Source organism: Phascolarctos cinereus, unplaced genomic scaffold, assembly GCF_003287225.1.
Source record: "Phascolarctos cinereus isolate Bilbo 61053 unplaced genomic scaffold, phaCin_HiC Scaffold_4;HRSCAF=312, whole genome shotgun sequence".
In the NCBI taxonomy this organism is placed as follows: Eukaryota; Metazoa; Chordata; class Mammalia; order Diprotodontia; family Phascolarctidae; genus Phascolarctos; species Phascolarctos cinereus.
The window spans coordinates 319,384,064-319,399,496 of NW_027555847.1; the positions used below are offsets into that span (position 1 = coordinate 319,384,064).

The window sequence follows — 15,433 nt, forward strand, 5'->3', positions numbered from 1 at the left end:
TCATTTTCAGGAACCATTTGCTAGTTGTGTAACCCTGAGCAAATCACTTAACTCTGTTTGCTTTAGTTTCCTCATCTGTAAAATGATCTGGAGAAGGAAATGGCAATCTACTCCAGTATCTATGCTAAGAAAACCCCAGGTGGGGTCAGGAAGAGTCAGGCATCACTCAACGTAAACAACAGAGACTATTGAACAGATAAGGGCACAAATATTGGGGCAGCTAAGTGCCACAGTGGATGGAGTGCTGGGCCAAGAGTCAATGAGACCTGAGTTCAAATCTGACCTCAGACACATAGTACCTGGGTGGCCCTGGGCAAGTCATTTAACCCTGTGTGCCTCAGTTTCCTCATCTGTAAAATGAGCTGGAGGAGGAAATGGTAAATAACTCCAGTATCTTTTCCAAGAAAACACCAAAAGGGATTGCAGAGAGTCAGGCATGACTGAAAAACAACAACATAACAAAATGCCTGATGTTTAAAAAAGTTCCCCAAATCTGAATATACAAAGGATAGAAAATAGTGACTGCTCTCATCCTTGCCCACATTACTGCATACTCTCTCTTCTCTTTTAAAATTTATAGCAGGAGGGAAGGTGCAATCCTGCACTAGCCTCTTCCAAGACAGAGGAAGGAATTCCATGTGTACTCCTAGAGTGATCTTGGCAGGGTTCTTTGACTACCTGTGGAAATCCACAGAGTGAGGTTGGATTAGATTCCTTGCTTCTATCCCCCCTATTCTTTCTTCACCTTTTTCCCTCTCAGCATTTGTTTTTCTCAGCTACAAAATGGACATGGCAATCCCAACAGAATTACTGGTTGTAAAGCACTTTGCCGATATCACCACTCAATGCCCATTAACCTTTGTTGGAGAAAGATACTTAAGAAGCAGCCTCAAGTTTAGTTACTGCTGTATTTTGACATGTGGAAATCTTTCCCACCCTTTTGAAATCAAGTCATTGGGACTCTTTTAGAACAAATGATGAATAGTGACTGAGAAACTTTACTATTTCTCTTCACATAGGAGTGGCAAGGGGTTTACTATGCCAGAAGAAAATCAGGAGACAGTGTGCAACAGCATGTGAAGATCACACCAGTGATTGGCCAAGGAGGGTGAGGAATGAATTTTGAACTCGTAGCAAATGACAAAGACCAAGATTCAGTTGAATGTATTGTGTTTTCTTTAGCAAGTGTAACCATTACAGATTCATGGATAGATTAACATCTCTATTTAGGGCCTGGTTATCAAGATAGGTTCTGTTCATATGGACTATTTGTGCCCAAACTGTGGTAGAGCCTTCTGAGATCATATTGGTCTGATCAGCCACAGTCAGACGCCCTGTACCTTGACTCCAATATAGTGATGTCATTTTGGTCCTCTTCAAGAAGGAAGGACAACCCCCACCACCACCAAAATAGGCAAGCCATTTGAAAAAAGAGACCCAAGGCAAAGCTGTTCTTTCCCCTTCCCATCCATGTATCTTTCATAACACTATATCATGTCCTTCTTATGTGTTTTTCAGGCTCCCAATCTCATGGGATGACCTTTGCCTTCTTTTCTTAAGGGAAGGAGCTCTGGTCTAGCCTGACCTATTACATTCTGTTACTTTTTCATGAAAGGATAAAACTGCCAGACCCTCTACAGTATGTGTGGTTATTCCTCTCCAGGGTTCCATATTACTCCCCTTCTCTTGTATCTCTGAGAGGTAAAGAAGAATAGAGAGGTCATTTGATTGAGGAAGAAAAACATGTTAGCCTGGAGCTGGTGAGATCCAGTTTCATTTAATCTCTGATCTTAAAGAGGCGAACAATTGTTTTATGTCACCTTAAGGGAAGGTAAATGTGCAATTTGATTTCCTCCCCAATGTGAACTTTGTGAGAAAGTATACTGGGCCAAACAGGATACAGTGCTATTTAATCACTTACAATAAATTACTGATTAGGCTTTGTACGTTAACCTGAAGTGTCAATACCATTTTAATAGCACATGGCGGTATGTGTACATAAGAGAGACATGGGATTGTACAAAATTCTTTAGGAGGAAAAAAAAGGCAATTTTGGCAACCTAGGAATGAGAGGAGGATGTAAAGATTCATCTCCTATGAATGCCACTTGATTTGCCAGTACTTATGTTATTAGAAGAACTACACATCCAGAATAATGATCCAATTCAATAAATAACAAATGCCTATTGTGTGCCGAACCATGGATTGGGTTCTGGGGGATGGGAGATAGAAGATGAGAATAAAATAACTCCTCAAATTGCTTTCAATTTCACAACAATCCTAAGAGTTCAGGTACTGTTATCTCAGTTTTACAGGTGAGGAAACTGAGGCCATGGGAGGCTTGCCATTTTATACCTAGAAAGAATCTGAAATGGGATTTGTACTCATCTCCTGACTCCCAAGTCTAGTCAGTACTCTATCAACTATGCCATGATGCCCCTACCCTTGTAAGACCTACAATCTAGACCAGGGGTGGGGAACCTATGGCCTCGAGGCCACGTGTAGCTCTCTAGGTCCTCAAGTGAGGCCAAGTCAAAGGGCCTCATTTGAGGACCTAGAGGGCCACACGTGGCCCGGAGGTGGCATTCGTCACCCCAGATCTAGACATCCTAAGGGCACGAGGCTGTGGAAGGGGTGAAAATGCTTCCCCTTCAAAATGTACTTATTCTTCAGTGTTGAGAGTCCTCCTCAGTCAAGATACAGCTGCATACTGCCATATGCTGTGTTGTATTTTTTTCCCTGTAACATCGATGGTCTAGCCACTATGATCACTCATAAACAAACTGGCAGAGGCTTAGGTACTCACAGGTATGAACCTACTAATCACCTCCCAAGGTACCATTTGCTGAACTGCCATTTCTTTCAGCACCTTACTTTCAGATGCCATGTGCCTGCCAATTTTGCCTAATCCCATCTTACTTTTATCATCCTTAGGCCCAGTCTACTTAGAAAACCAAAGCAAAGAACCTATTGTTTCCAACCTGAATCATCTAGGTAACCAAACAAAATAGACATTTCTTTAAGAATAGTCTTTCTGAGGATTCTAATTTGTGCATCTGTATAACAAGCAAACGAAACAAAGAGTGTTGTCTGTTCTTTGCATGGGATTCCATCACCTCAACTATTTTTATTGTCCTTGAGTTGTTTTTTTTGTTTTTTGTTTTTGTTTTTTCCAGTCATGGGCAACAAGATATTTTGTTTAAAGCCCATACTGGGTGCCCATTGACTAAGTAAATATTCGAAGATTTTCCTGTTCTAATTCTTCCCTCTAGAAAAAGTTAAGCCTAAAAGAAGTTATCATAAAACTTCGAGTCTATAAAAATAATTTAGTGAAATTGATCTTACAAATATGATAATGACCAGTCACTGTGAGTGTTTTTCAGGCAGTTATGATAGCCAGTGCTGAGATACCCATACACACTTGTGTAGTCTCTGTTGTGATTACAAACATTTGTGATTGAATAGAATTAGAGCTATAGTCTATGGCTCTGAAAAAGAGTTTTTCCTCTGTGTGAAACTCCTTTGCCCATGTGGGGATTGAACTACAAATGTTGGCTTTATTAACACTATGCCAAGTAGTAATTTTTGGCATGAAAATCATGAGAAGAGTTAAAGACCAAAACAATAGGACAATTGAGTTTTCCCTGGGTGGACCCCTAAGTCTCATGGTTTGTCCAAATACCTTAAAATGATGACTGTAACCAAGCAGAATTCAAACTACTTATGTGTAGAAGGATAACTAACACAAAAATTGTTATTGTTTCACTGAAGTCTTCAGTTGCTTGGTGAAGAACCTATTAGGGAATCACTTTTTAGTCCTGATTCAAAAATAGGGGATATACACATGCATATGAAGACATACATTTCTGCATGCATGTATGGACTGACATGTTTTATACACGAAAAACAATATCTGGGATGTTTTTGTAAACTAGTTTTTATTTTATTTTTTTTCATTTTCAAATCTGGCCTCAAATCACCTCTGGGGTATTATGTCTTAGGAGAAAGCTTGCTAATGGATTTAGTGTGCTGGTTTATTGTACATTCTCTTCCCTGACTTACTAATCACTGATTGTTTATGTTATTAGGAAAATTAGACATTTTGTGTCTCTCAAGAAACTGTGTTGTACAGCTGACAGCAATAAACAGGTACCGTATCCCATCTGTTTCATCTATCATGGCGCCACTGTCATGCATTAGCTTTTCATGGATCTTCTCTTCTTGTCATGTTTTTGCTGTTTGCTCTTCTCTAGTCAACTAAAAACTTCATACAGAAAATCCAGCCCTTCTGACAAAATATTGCTACAGAAAATGGTCCTTCATTGCAGCAATCAAAACATGAGTTGTAAATAGAGTGATATCCATTCAAAAAAGTGATTGCTGCATTGTTTAACCAGAATTGCATATTAAGACCTCAAATTTCCAAGCTCATCATTTTCTCAGGCTGATAGTAAAATAAATGAAATTAATGAGATCGTGACTATATTACTACCCAAATCAGTTTTTAATCAGTTCATTTCTTCTGATAAAGAGCAGTATCCTTTTTTTAGCTCATATGATCATTTGAGAGATTTCTCTCCCCACCCCTAACTATTGTATCAGAAACATGCAGCCACAGCAAATCTCCATATCTTTAAGATTCTAAAATTGAAAAGTTCACTTCTTTTTGAAAATTGAATGGTTTAAAAAATAAATTCCTGTATTAAGAAAAAAACTTGAGGTGGTTATACTGGTGGTTATAAAGTCCTGCTTCAATTCCTTGTCATGGTTTAGAGGTTCTTAGGGATTATGCCAGCAAAGTATACATTCAGACAGGTTCTGCCAAGTTGTCATCTGTAGTTCTGTCATCTGAGGACCTGCCTAACTAAATTTGGAGAGGCCTCACTATCAGGGTGGCTTCACAGAGATGAATTTTTCAACCTTACTAACTTTTGAAGACCATGTCCTAGGCCACAGAATGGTTATAATCTGCATTGGTGGAGGGTGTATCCACACTAATGAAATTACAAATCATTAATGATAACAATGGTTTCCCAGCCCCAATTTAGTAATTTTTCTGTCTCATACTTGTATTTTTTATTTTGTTACCTCTTTAAATAAGTTTATTAAAAAGTATCCAATAAATATAGTAAGTAATGGGATGGTGTGGGGTATATATTTTCTTGCCTTTGCCCTCTTGTAGAACGTGCATTGATATTACACTTATAAAGCTAAGCACCTCTTTTGGAATGCCCACATAAATGTGCTTGGTGAAACTCTCTCTTCAAAGTAGAAAATAAACACAAACTATTATAAAGCAGAATTAGACAATTAATAGCACCTTCTGGTCAAATATGTTGAGATTTTTATATATTTGTATTTGTACTATTAGTCTCATTTGGTCAATTGTTGGTTCATTTAAATGTTATATTGGTAAGGTTAGAATGATGACTCTGATCTTATCCTCAAGTTAGTTTCAAAGGTATGTTCTGATTTAAATGGCAACTTACCACACAAAGGAAATTTGGCATAATAGCTAGAGAATTCCAGGCAAAAAGACCATTTTGGATCCTACCACATTCTTTTTGGCTTTATCAGTTTTTATCAGATGACTAAATTTCCACTTATATATTATGCAGTGTAGTAGTTAAAGTATTTTATGAGGCAGCTAGGTGACTCAGTGGATGGAGCACTGGGCCTGGATTCAGGAAAACCTGAGTTGAAATCTGACCTCAGACACTCACTAGCTCTGTGACCCTGGGCAAGTTACTTAACTTCTGTTTGCCTTAATTCACTTGAGAAGGAAATGGTAAACCACTCTAGTATCTTTCCCAAGAAAGCCTCAAATAGGGTCATATGTTATAGTGAGGATTCCTTTTGTGCATGTATTAGACTAGGATGTCACTGTGGTCCCTTCTTACCCTCAAATTCTGTAGTTTTGTGAACAAACTGCTTTCTTCATATTAGGGCCTCTTCTTCTCATATTCATTTCCGTCTCCTTGCAGTCATGGAAACCTAACTCATCCCCAGCCATTTTCTCAAGTGCTGGACACATCTTCTCTCATGTCCTCCAACACACTGGGTAGGAGGGGAAGAAGAGGTATCAGTTGAAATAATATATGTAAGATACTTTGCAGACCTTAAACAATATAGAAATATTAGTTATCATCATCATCATCATCATCATCATCATCATCATCATTACCATTACCGCTTCCAGCCTCTTCCCCTACTGGCAATCTGTCCTTCTTTGAGCTTCATTGCTTATAGATAGCTTCCTTTGGGAAGCTATCTCCTGGTCCATAGGTCACTGTCATTCTTTTCTTGAGGAGTTCCATACTGAGCTTATAGTCTTCTTTTCCATTTGAACTCCTGCCCTCATATCTGAGGACTTCAGTACACACTTTGCCAGTTCATCAATCTCTTCAACTCCTGTGGTCTGTACCTTAACTGTACCTTAGCCACACACAGATGGTCATACCTTTGTCCTCATTCTCACTCACTAGTATTGTAATTCCATGATACAGTAATCTAAAATACATCTGTCTGTCCATAAAATCCTGACTTTGCCACCTTTCTCTGTGTTTCATCACTCCTAAAATTGTCCTTCATGCTCACCACAAACTTGTCATTCCACTCCTTTCTTTATCAGTCCATCAGCCCTGTTTTGGTTTCGTTTTTCTCCCTTCAAAATCTTAACAGTATAGTTGACCAGTTCAACTTTACTCTAGCTGCCACCCTCAAATCCCTTTCCTTGCTATCCAGTCATCACTCATCCCTTTCCAAATCCAAGTCCCATATACCTACTGCACCCCCAGATCCAACCTTCTTCCCTTCTACTCACCTACTGCTGAATGCCAATGTAGAACATCACAAGTCTACTGAATGAGTATACCACAAATGCATGCTATCTAATCTCAACTGGCCTTTTAATGGTGCAGGTCAGTCCTTTCACTGTATTACACTTTCCACATTGATCAGTTAGCCAACAAGCATTTACTAAACACCTGTTATGTGCCAGATACTGTGGTAAGTGCTGGACAATGAAGAAAGGTAAAAGACAATCCTTACTCTCAGAAAGCTCACCGTCTAGTGAGGGAGAAAACATGAAAAATAACTATATACAAAGAATATATAGGCAGGATAAATTCATAATAATCTATGAAAGAAAGGCACTATAATTAAGGAGAATGAGGGAGACTTCTTCTAGAAGGTGGGATTATAACTAGGACTTGAAGGAAGCCAGCTAAGCAAGAAGAGAGAAAAGAGGAAGGAGAGAATTCCAGACATGGGGCCAGCCAGTGAAAATGCCCCGAGTTGGGAAATGGAGTAATTGGTAAAGAACAGAAGGAGTCTGGTGTCATTGGATCACAGAGTGTGGGGAAGAATTTAGAAGACCGGAATAGTAGGAGGGGGCCAGTTTGTGAAAGACTCCGAATGACAGAGTAGTTTATATTTGATCCAAATGTATATTTGATTACCTGGAGTGAGAGGAAGTCATTAGAATTTATTGAATAGAGGGACAAGGTGATACTGTGCTTTAGGACAGTCAATTCGATAGCTGAGTGAAGAGTGGCCTAGAGTATGGAGACATTTGGGGCTGTATTGAAATAATTCCGGTTTAAGGTGATAAAGGCTGCCCCAGAATAGATGCAGTATCAGAAGATAAAAGAAGGCATACACAGGAAATGTTGCAAAGGTAAAATGATCAGGTCTTTGCTACAGATTGGTTATGGGGAACAAGAGAGAGTGAGGAAATGAAAATAACAACAGCCTGAGGGACTGGGTAACTGGAAGCTGGTGGTATCTTTGACAGCAATAGAGAAGTTAGGAAGCAGGGAAGCTTTGGGGGGGAATTCAGTTTTAGACAAGTTTAAAATGTCTTTGGGACATCCAGTTCAAAATGTTCAATAAGCAGTTGGAGACACAAGTCTCAAGGCTAGGGATGGATAAATATATCTGAGAGTTATCAGCATAGAGAAGATAATTGAATCTATGGGAGTTCATGAGATCACCAAATGAAATATTAGAGAGAAAAGAAGAGGCCTTAGGACTGAGCCTTGGGGGATACCCAGCAGGAATGACCTGAACAAATTTCACAAAAGAAGACCGAGGAGTGGTCACAAAAACCTGGAGAAAAGAGATTGTCAAAGAGAAGAGGGTGATGGTCACTGGATAGCACTGGATGACTGGATAGCAAGGAAAGGGATTTGAGGATGGCGGCTAGAGTAAAATTGAACTGGTCAACTATACGGTTAAGATTTTGAAGAGAGAAAAACCTAGAAAAAAGATTATCAAAGAGAAGAGGGCAATGGTCAAAGCCTGCAGAGAGGTCAAGAAGGATGAAGATTGAGGGAGAAAGGCTATTGGATGTATTGATTAAGAGACAATTGATAGCTTTGGAAATGGTAGCATCATTTGAATGACGAGGTCACAAGTCAGAAAGTTAAGAAAAGAGGTGGACATATCAATAATAGATGGTCGTCTTAAGGAATCTAGCCACAAAAAAAGAGTAGAGAGATAGGATGATAGCTAACAGGGATGAATAGATCCAGTGAGGTAATTCTGAGACTAGGAAAAACATGGTTATGTTTGCAGACAGTGGGAAAGCAGTCAATAGACAGGTAGAAATTAAAGATTACTAAGACAATAGAGGTGGTAATCTGCTGGAGAAGACAAAATGGAGTGAGGTCACTTGCTTATGGAATAGAATGTCTAAAAGAATAAAGAAACTGTCTTTTGATATGCCAAATTATTCAATTGCTTTTTCCCCTCTTATTTCCCCAGTGTTAGTTGGAACCTTGAGGCCACTTGAAGTTGAAAGAATCATAGATTGAGAATTGTTTGTCAGTCAGTAATGGTTTATTAAGTATTTTATGTGCACCAGACACCCATGCTACTCTTTGGGTATATAAAGACAGGCAAAAAGCATATTCTCTGCCCTCAAGGAGTTCACAGTCTCATGGAGGAGACAATATGCAAATAACTATGTACACATATACAACTGAGTGGTAACAATGGATAGAATGCTAAATGTAAAGTCAGGAAAACCCAAGTTCAAATCCAGCCATAAACACTTATTAGATGTGTGACCTCAAATTCTCTGTGCCTCAATTTCCTCACTTATAAAATGGGGATAATAATAACATACTTCCAGGGTTATTGTCAGCATCAAGTGAGGTAATATTTGTAAAGTGATATGTTAATGTGAATCATCATTATTACATATGATGGCACAAAAGTGCTATGTAAATGTAAATCATTATTATTATTACTTATGATATATATGGAATATAGTCTCAGAGGGGAAGGCACTAGCAGCTGGGGGACCCAGAAAAGGCCTCTTGTAGGAGGTGTATTTGATCTAAGGTTTGAAGGAAGCTAGGGAATCTAGGAGGCAAAGGTAAGGACAAAGAGAACATTACAGGAAGGAGGACAGCTAGGTCAGAGATTCACAGTCAGGAGATGAAGGAACAGCAAGTAACCAGGGAAACTGGATCATACAGTCTGAAAGCTAAAAAGACTGGAAAGGAATCCAGGCTGTGAAGGGCTTTAAATGCCAAACAGAAGACTTTATATTTTAACCTTGAGGCAGTAGGGAGCCGTTAGAGTTTATTGACTGGGAGGGAAAGGGGGGCAAGGAAGTAGAATATAGTCAAACCTGTGCTACTGGAAAATGAACCATTCAGGCAAAGCTCAGGCAGTCCATGTGTGGAACCCAAATAAAGCACCTACTGAAAACATCATCTGCCATTTCAGTTGAGATAGGTGCTATGGAAAACATGTAGACGATTAAGATATGTGTCTAGCTTAATCAGAGAAGAGGGTTTTATTTTGTGCATCTTCTTGAAATGATCCCCACTATCTCTTTCTACAGAAAACTTTTGTTATGTACGAAGGCTAGTAGGTTTTGAATGTGAGCCACATAATTGTTCACTTAGATAGAGGAAGCCGTTCTCCATATAAGGCTAACCCAGAGGCTGAGTCATCCCCATGGCTTCCAACTACACAAAGCTAGATGTCATCAACAGAGATCCCAATTCACAAATACATTTTGTAAATGGAAAAACTCATGTTACTCTCTCCTAAATGCAAAAGACAGCCCCAAATAACATAACAATTACTAACTAAGGCTAAGGCCAACTGTTTTGAAATTGAGTAGGGGGCTTGGCAGCTAGGTAACATGGAAATTTTAGAATGTGTCCAGAGGTGTCTGATACTCATACTCCAGAAAGGAAGACTGGAAACCAGAGATGTTGACTGAGTAATACCCACAGGTCCCAAACTTCCCAATTACACAGTCCTAGAAAACTAAAGGGAAAGAAAAAAAAAATCTCCATATATCTTTTCATGACTTTCCATCTCCTTTTTTTCCTTCTACAATTTGAATCCTATCACTCTTTGTCTTTTTCTTCTGTCCTGTCTTTGATTACTATCTTTATTTATGTAACATTTTCTTGAATGCCAGCTATGTACTTGTTTTCTACCAAACATGGAGAAAAAGAAAGTTCTGCATGATGGGATTTGGAGCTAAACAAGTCAGACCAAATCAGCAAAGCATATTAAACACTGAGCAAAGTTGGAAAATCCTGCTGAGACTTGGGGGGGATCTCTTTATTTTTGTTTGTTTATCTCTGTTTAACAACTTCTTATTTCTTTGTTCAAGACAAGGAGAACATGGGTAAAACAGAAGAGCAAATGGGTCTGATGTCAGAGTATTACACAAAGGCTTCTTCATGAAAGCTGACTTTGAGGAAGAAGCAAAAAGTACATGTTGTGATTTTTTTAATAATTAATTTTTAGTTTGCAACATTCACTTCCATAAGATTTTGAGTTTTAAATATTTTTCTCTTCCCATTTCTCCCCCCCAAGATGGTGTACAATCTGATATAGGTTATACATATACATTCATGTTAAGCATATTTTCCCATCAGTCATGATGTAAAGAACAATTAGAACTAATGGGAAGAACCACGAGAATGAAGCAATAAACAAAATGGACAATTTTGATTACATTAATTGGAAAGTTTTTGCAGTAAAGCCAATAAACCAAGATTAGAAAGGAAGTGGAAAACCGGGAAAGAATTTTTACAACCAGTGTCTCTGATAAAGGCCTCATTTCTAAAATATATAGAGAACTGAGTCAAATTTATAAGAATAGAAGTCATTCCCCAATTAATAAGTGGTCAAAGGATATGAACAGGCAGTTTTCAGAGGAAGAAAGTGAAGCTATCTATAGTTATAGGACATATCTAAAGTCCACTTACTTTGGAGGGTTTCTGCAGGACCTCACTATTCTGAGATAATGCCATTTAAATCAAGGGTAAGAACAAATAGTGAAATGATTGATTGGAAGATGAAAACTGAACTGGACAGAAGTAAAAATGGAGTACTAGAGAAAATGGAAGCAGTTGAGCTGGACCTCCAGAATGCAATGGGAGAAGCTCTTTATTTGGGGCATAAACTCTGTTGGGCCAGTGGGTCATATACCATTTTAAACATTGGCTCAAGTTACTGGATGGCCATATATTACCATCTCTGGTAATCAGAAAGTCAGTCAATGAGCACTTATTAAGCACCTACTATGTACATAGTGCCAAGCACTATGCTAAGTGCTGAGGATACAACTGTCCCTGCTCTCAAGGAATTCACAGCGTGAAGACAACTGTGTACAAACAAGATATATACAGGATAAATTGGAGGTAGTCATCAGAGGGAGGGCATTAACATTAAGGAAAGGCTTCTTGTAGAAGATGGGATTTTTAGCTGGGAATTAAAGGAACACATGAGGCCAGGATGAGAGAGGAGAGAATTCCTGGCATGGGGGACAGCTTGTGAAAATGCCCAGAGTTGGGAATGGGAGAGTCTTGTTCAAGGAGCAGTGAGGGGGAGGAGGAGGGAGGAAATGAAGGTGTAGGAAAATTAGGAAGGTAGGAAGGGGCTTCATGAAGAGCTTTGAATGCCAAATAGAGTATTTTATATTTAATCTTGGAGTTGATAGGGAGCCACTGTAGTTTATTGACTAGAGAGGTGATATGGTCAGACCTATGGATTAGGAAGATCAATTTGGCAGCTGAGTGGAAGATGGATTGGAGTAGGGGGAGACTTGAGGCAGGGAGACCAAGCAGCAGTTTATTCCAATAATCCAGGCATGAGGGGATGGAGGTTTGTGCCAAGGTGGCACTATTGTCAGAGGAGAGAAGGGGGAGGAGTAGGAGAGATGTTGAAAAGGTGAAATTGACAGGAACCTCAGATTGGATGTGGAGGGTTCCTTGTAAGATCAGGTTCATCTCAAAGGATCTTTGGTACTGTAGATATTTCACCCAACAAACATTTATGAAGTGCCTATTATGTATGAGGCTCTAGGCTAGGAAAAACAGATATGAAAATAAGGCTATTCCTGCCCTAGGTGAGCTTGTACTGTAATAGGGATATTAGACGTGTACCAAGATAAAGAATGAAAATCCAAGGGAGAACATGATTAATGTGGAAATATGTTTAATATGATTGTACATGTATAGCCTATATCAGATTGCTATCTTCAGAAGGGAATGGGTGGGAGGGAGGGAAAAATTGGAACTCAAAATCTTATAAAAGTGAATGTTGAAAACTATCTTTACATGTAATTGGAAAAAATAAAATACTATTAAGTGAGAAAAAATTAAAAAAGAAAAAAAAAAAGAAAAATTCCAAGTGAGGACAGGAATTTTCATTTGAATGCTTCAGAGCTGGAGGTCTAAGTATGGAAGTAAAAGCAGCTGACAAAGAAGGTAGGAAGGTGAGTGGATTCTAAAAAGATTTTTTAAATTCAAGAGAGGACAAGTGCACAGAAATTTCTGTATTCTGCTGGAGAAATATATAGGCCAAGTGAGGGACTCAGGAAACCTTGAATTTGTCTTTGGAGGCAGATTATTAAAAATTGTGAACAATGCTAATAAACTTTTATTGTGTTGATAATGTCCTAGCCATCCTACAGAACACCCTCTCAGACCAAGTTCCCTCAGTCACATACCATATATAATCCAAGTTCATTCCATCAGCCTGTCCAGGGTACACGCTGTCAACTTTCTGTGTCTCCCCAGGGGAGCTGGCAGACCTCCAACACAAGACTGAGAGTAGATAGGAAAAAGGGGACTGGATGCTTTCCCAGTGCCACCTCTCTTTTTCCAAGGCTTTAAATAGGGCATCTTTACCACCTAAATTAGCTGGTGCTCTGGGAAGAGTGGAACTAGAAAGCATGAATATCCTAAATCACTGACATCATCTTAACAGACCTAAAGAAGCACTGGGATTTTCTAATAATAAAGCCTTTCACTACTCCTTGAAGAAGTTTGAGGGGTTTTTTTCTGTTTTTTTTCCCCTTTCTTCTTGTAGAAAGACATTGGACTAGGTGCCCATGCAGAATTAAAGCAATGTTGCCTAGGAGAGATACTGGTCATACATCTTTCTGGTAACTAGTGGTCCTGCCCCACAAATTTGGCCATATTTTTGCTTCCTGGGACATGCTTTAAAGCAATACAGAGTGCAGGCCACTACAGAAAATGTCCCTTTTCCTTCTTAACCCTCTTTACTTAAAGTTTCCAGAGTTCTAGGCAAGTAGGCATTTGTCTTTAGTGCACATTTTCTCAGTGATGCTCCCTTCTCTATCGCCCCTGCCCTGCTTTCCTCTTTCTCGCCTCCCTGTTAAAATCTACTTTTAGAAAAGGATATACCAAATGCATATGTTTGTCCAAGAGGATCTGACAAACTCATTCACGCTGAAATGTTGACTGATAATGGAGGAGATCTTGGAGGCCATCTAGATAGAAAATATAAACGCAGAGATTGCTAGATAGCTAGAAAGAGCATTTATTAAGTGCTTGAAATACCCCAGGCACAGTGCTAAGTACTGGGGACACAGATATAAGTAAGCAAGATAGATTTGCCCTCAAGGAGTGTGCATTCTAATGGGAAAAAAACATCACATACAGGGTGTATAGAGAAGGAATGGAGGTGAGAAGTAACTTGGAAGCCTGGTTCTGAATAAGATAAGGCAAAAGCTCACCTATCAGAGCAGAAAACCCAAAAGGTAGAGTCCCTGTTGTGGTAGGAGGGAGGTGAGAATGATTGATGGATAGTATAAAGGTGAAGAGATGGCCAAGAAGTGGCTAGAAGTTTGATGCTGGGAAGATATGGGAAAATGTCACCTATCAGAGTCCTGCAGGGACCAAGGGACAGAGTCCAGGTTGCAGTAGAGAGAAGTAGGCAATGGGCAGCATATAAGTAGCATGGTAAAAAGATGACACGGGAGGAGCAGCTAGGTGGTACAGTGGATAGAGCACCGGCCCTGAAGTCAGGAGGACCTAACTTCAAATCCAGCATCAGACCAAACACTTGACACTTGCTAGCTATGTGACCCTGGGCAAGTCACTTAACCCCAATTGCCTAAAAGGAAAGAAGAAAATGATGATGACATAGGAAACCTAGCCCAACACCAGCACCACTTCATTTTAGAGATAAGGAAACAGTTAAGTGACTTGACCAAGGTCACATAGTAAGGACCAAAGCTGGAACTAACCCTTCCACGGGACTAGGATGGTTGTTTTCTTCACAGAGGTGTTTGTATTTTAATAAGAGACTAAACCTTTGACTGGAAGATTGAATTCCTAAATGTAGTATATCCAGTAACATTGGGTCACTTGGGGCAGGAAGTATTTGCAAGATAAGGGAGATAATCTGCTCTCTTCGAATCATGTTGTCTATTTATAAGCCCAGCTTTGCTCAAGTTTCTAGGACAGTTATACAAGGTGAGGTATCATCATATAAGGATGACTAGGGGAATTCAATTGAGGTTAGGAACAAGAATTCACACTATTTCTCTGGTTCATCCAGAGCCAGAACTGGTCATGTTAGTGTCCTAGGTAAGCTTCAAAAAACAAATAAACAAACAACAACAACAAAAAACCCACTCTCACGGCAAGCAGTCTGAAAATCACTCTCAAATCCACTTTTCAGACAAGTTCAGTTGAGCAGTTGGGGGTAGGGAGAGATTGAGGAAAAAGTGACCACACAGTGAGGTTGCTTTGTAGAAGGGCCTAGAGCTCACAAGGGAAGGAGCAGCAGAAAGAAGGGGACAGGGGAGAAAGCAGATGCCATCTGGCAGCTTCCCATTTCTTGCTAACTAGGAGCTAAACTTAGTCATTTCTAGCTTTTGAAATATTGTCAGAGACTTTCAAATTCTGGCATCTGGGAACAAGACCCCAGTTTCCCTACCCTAGTTACACTTCTAGGTGTCTCATGCCCTTTCCTCTTGCAGTTTGCCCCTCCAAAATGTCTTCTCTTTTCTTCTGTCCATATTAAAATCCTACCTATCCTTCAAGGCCCAGTTGAAATCCTTCCTAGAGGGCAAATCACTTCACCCCTCTCCAAGTCTCAATTTCCTACTCTATAAAACTAAGGAGATTGGACTATACCA

The 15,433-nt window shown here is 39.5% G+C and overlaps 1 protein-coding gene across 2 annotated transcripts in view; it reads left to right on the plus strand.

Annotated features, from left to right (window-relative positions):
* PDE8B (phosphodiesterase 8B) overlaps positions 1 to 15,433 on the plus strand; it is a 344,612-nt gene that overhangs the window by 250,754 nt on the left and 78,425 nt on the right. For both annotated transcript variants that reach the window (XM_078153161.1, XM_020998444.2), the window contains exons 9-10: positions 1,020 to 1,108; positions 4,089 to 4,149. In XM_078153161.1, the coding sequence (XP_078009287.1) occupies positions 1,020 to 1,108; positions 4,089 to 4,149 (150 nt within the window). The remainder of the gene's footprint in view (positions 1 to 1,019; positions 1,109 to 4,088; positions 4,150 to 15,433) is intronic.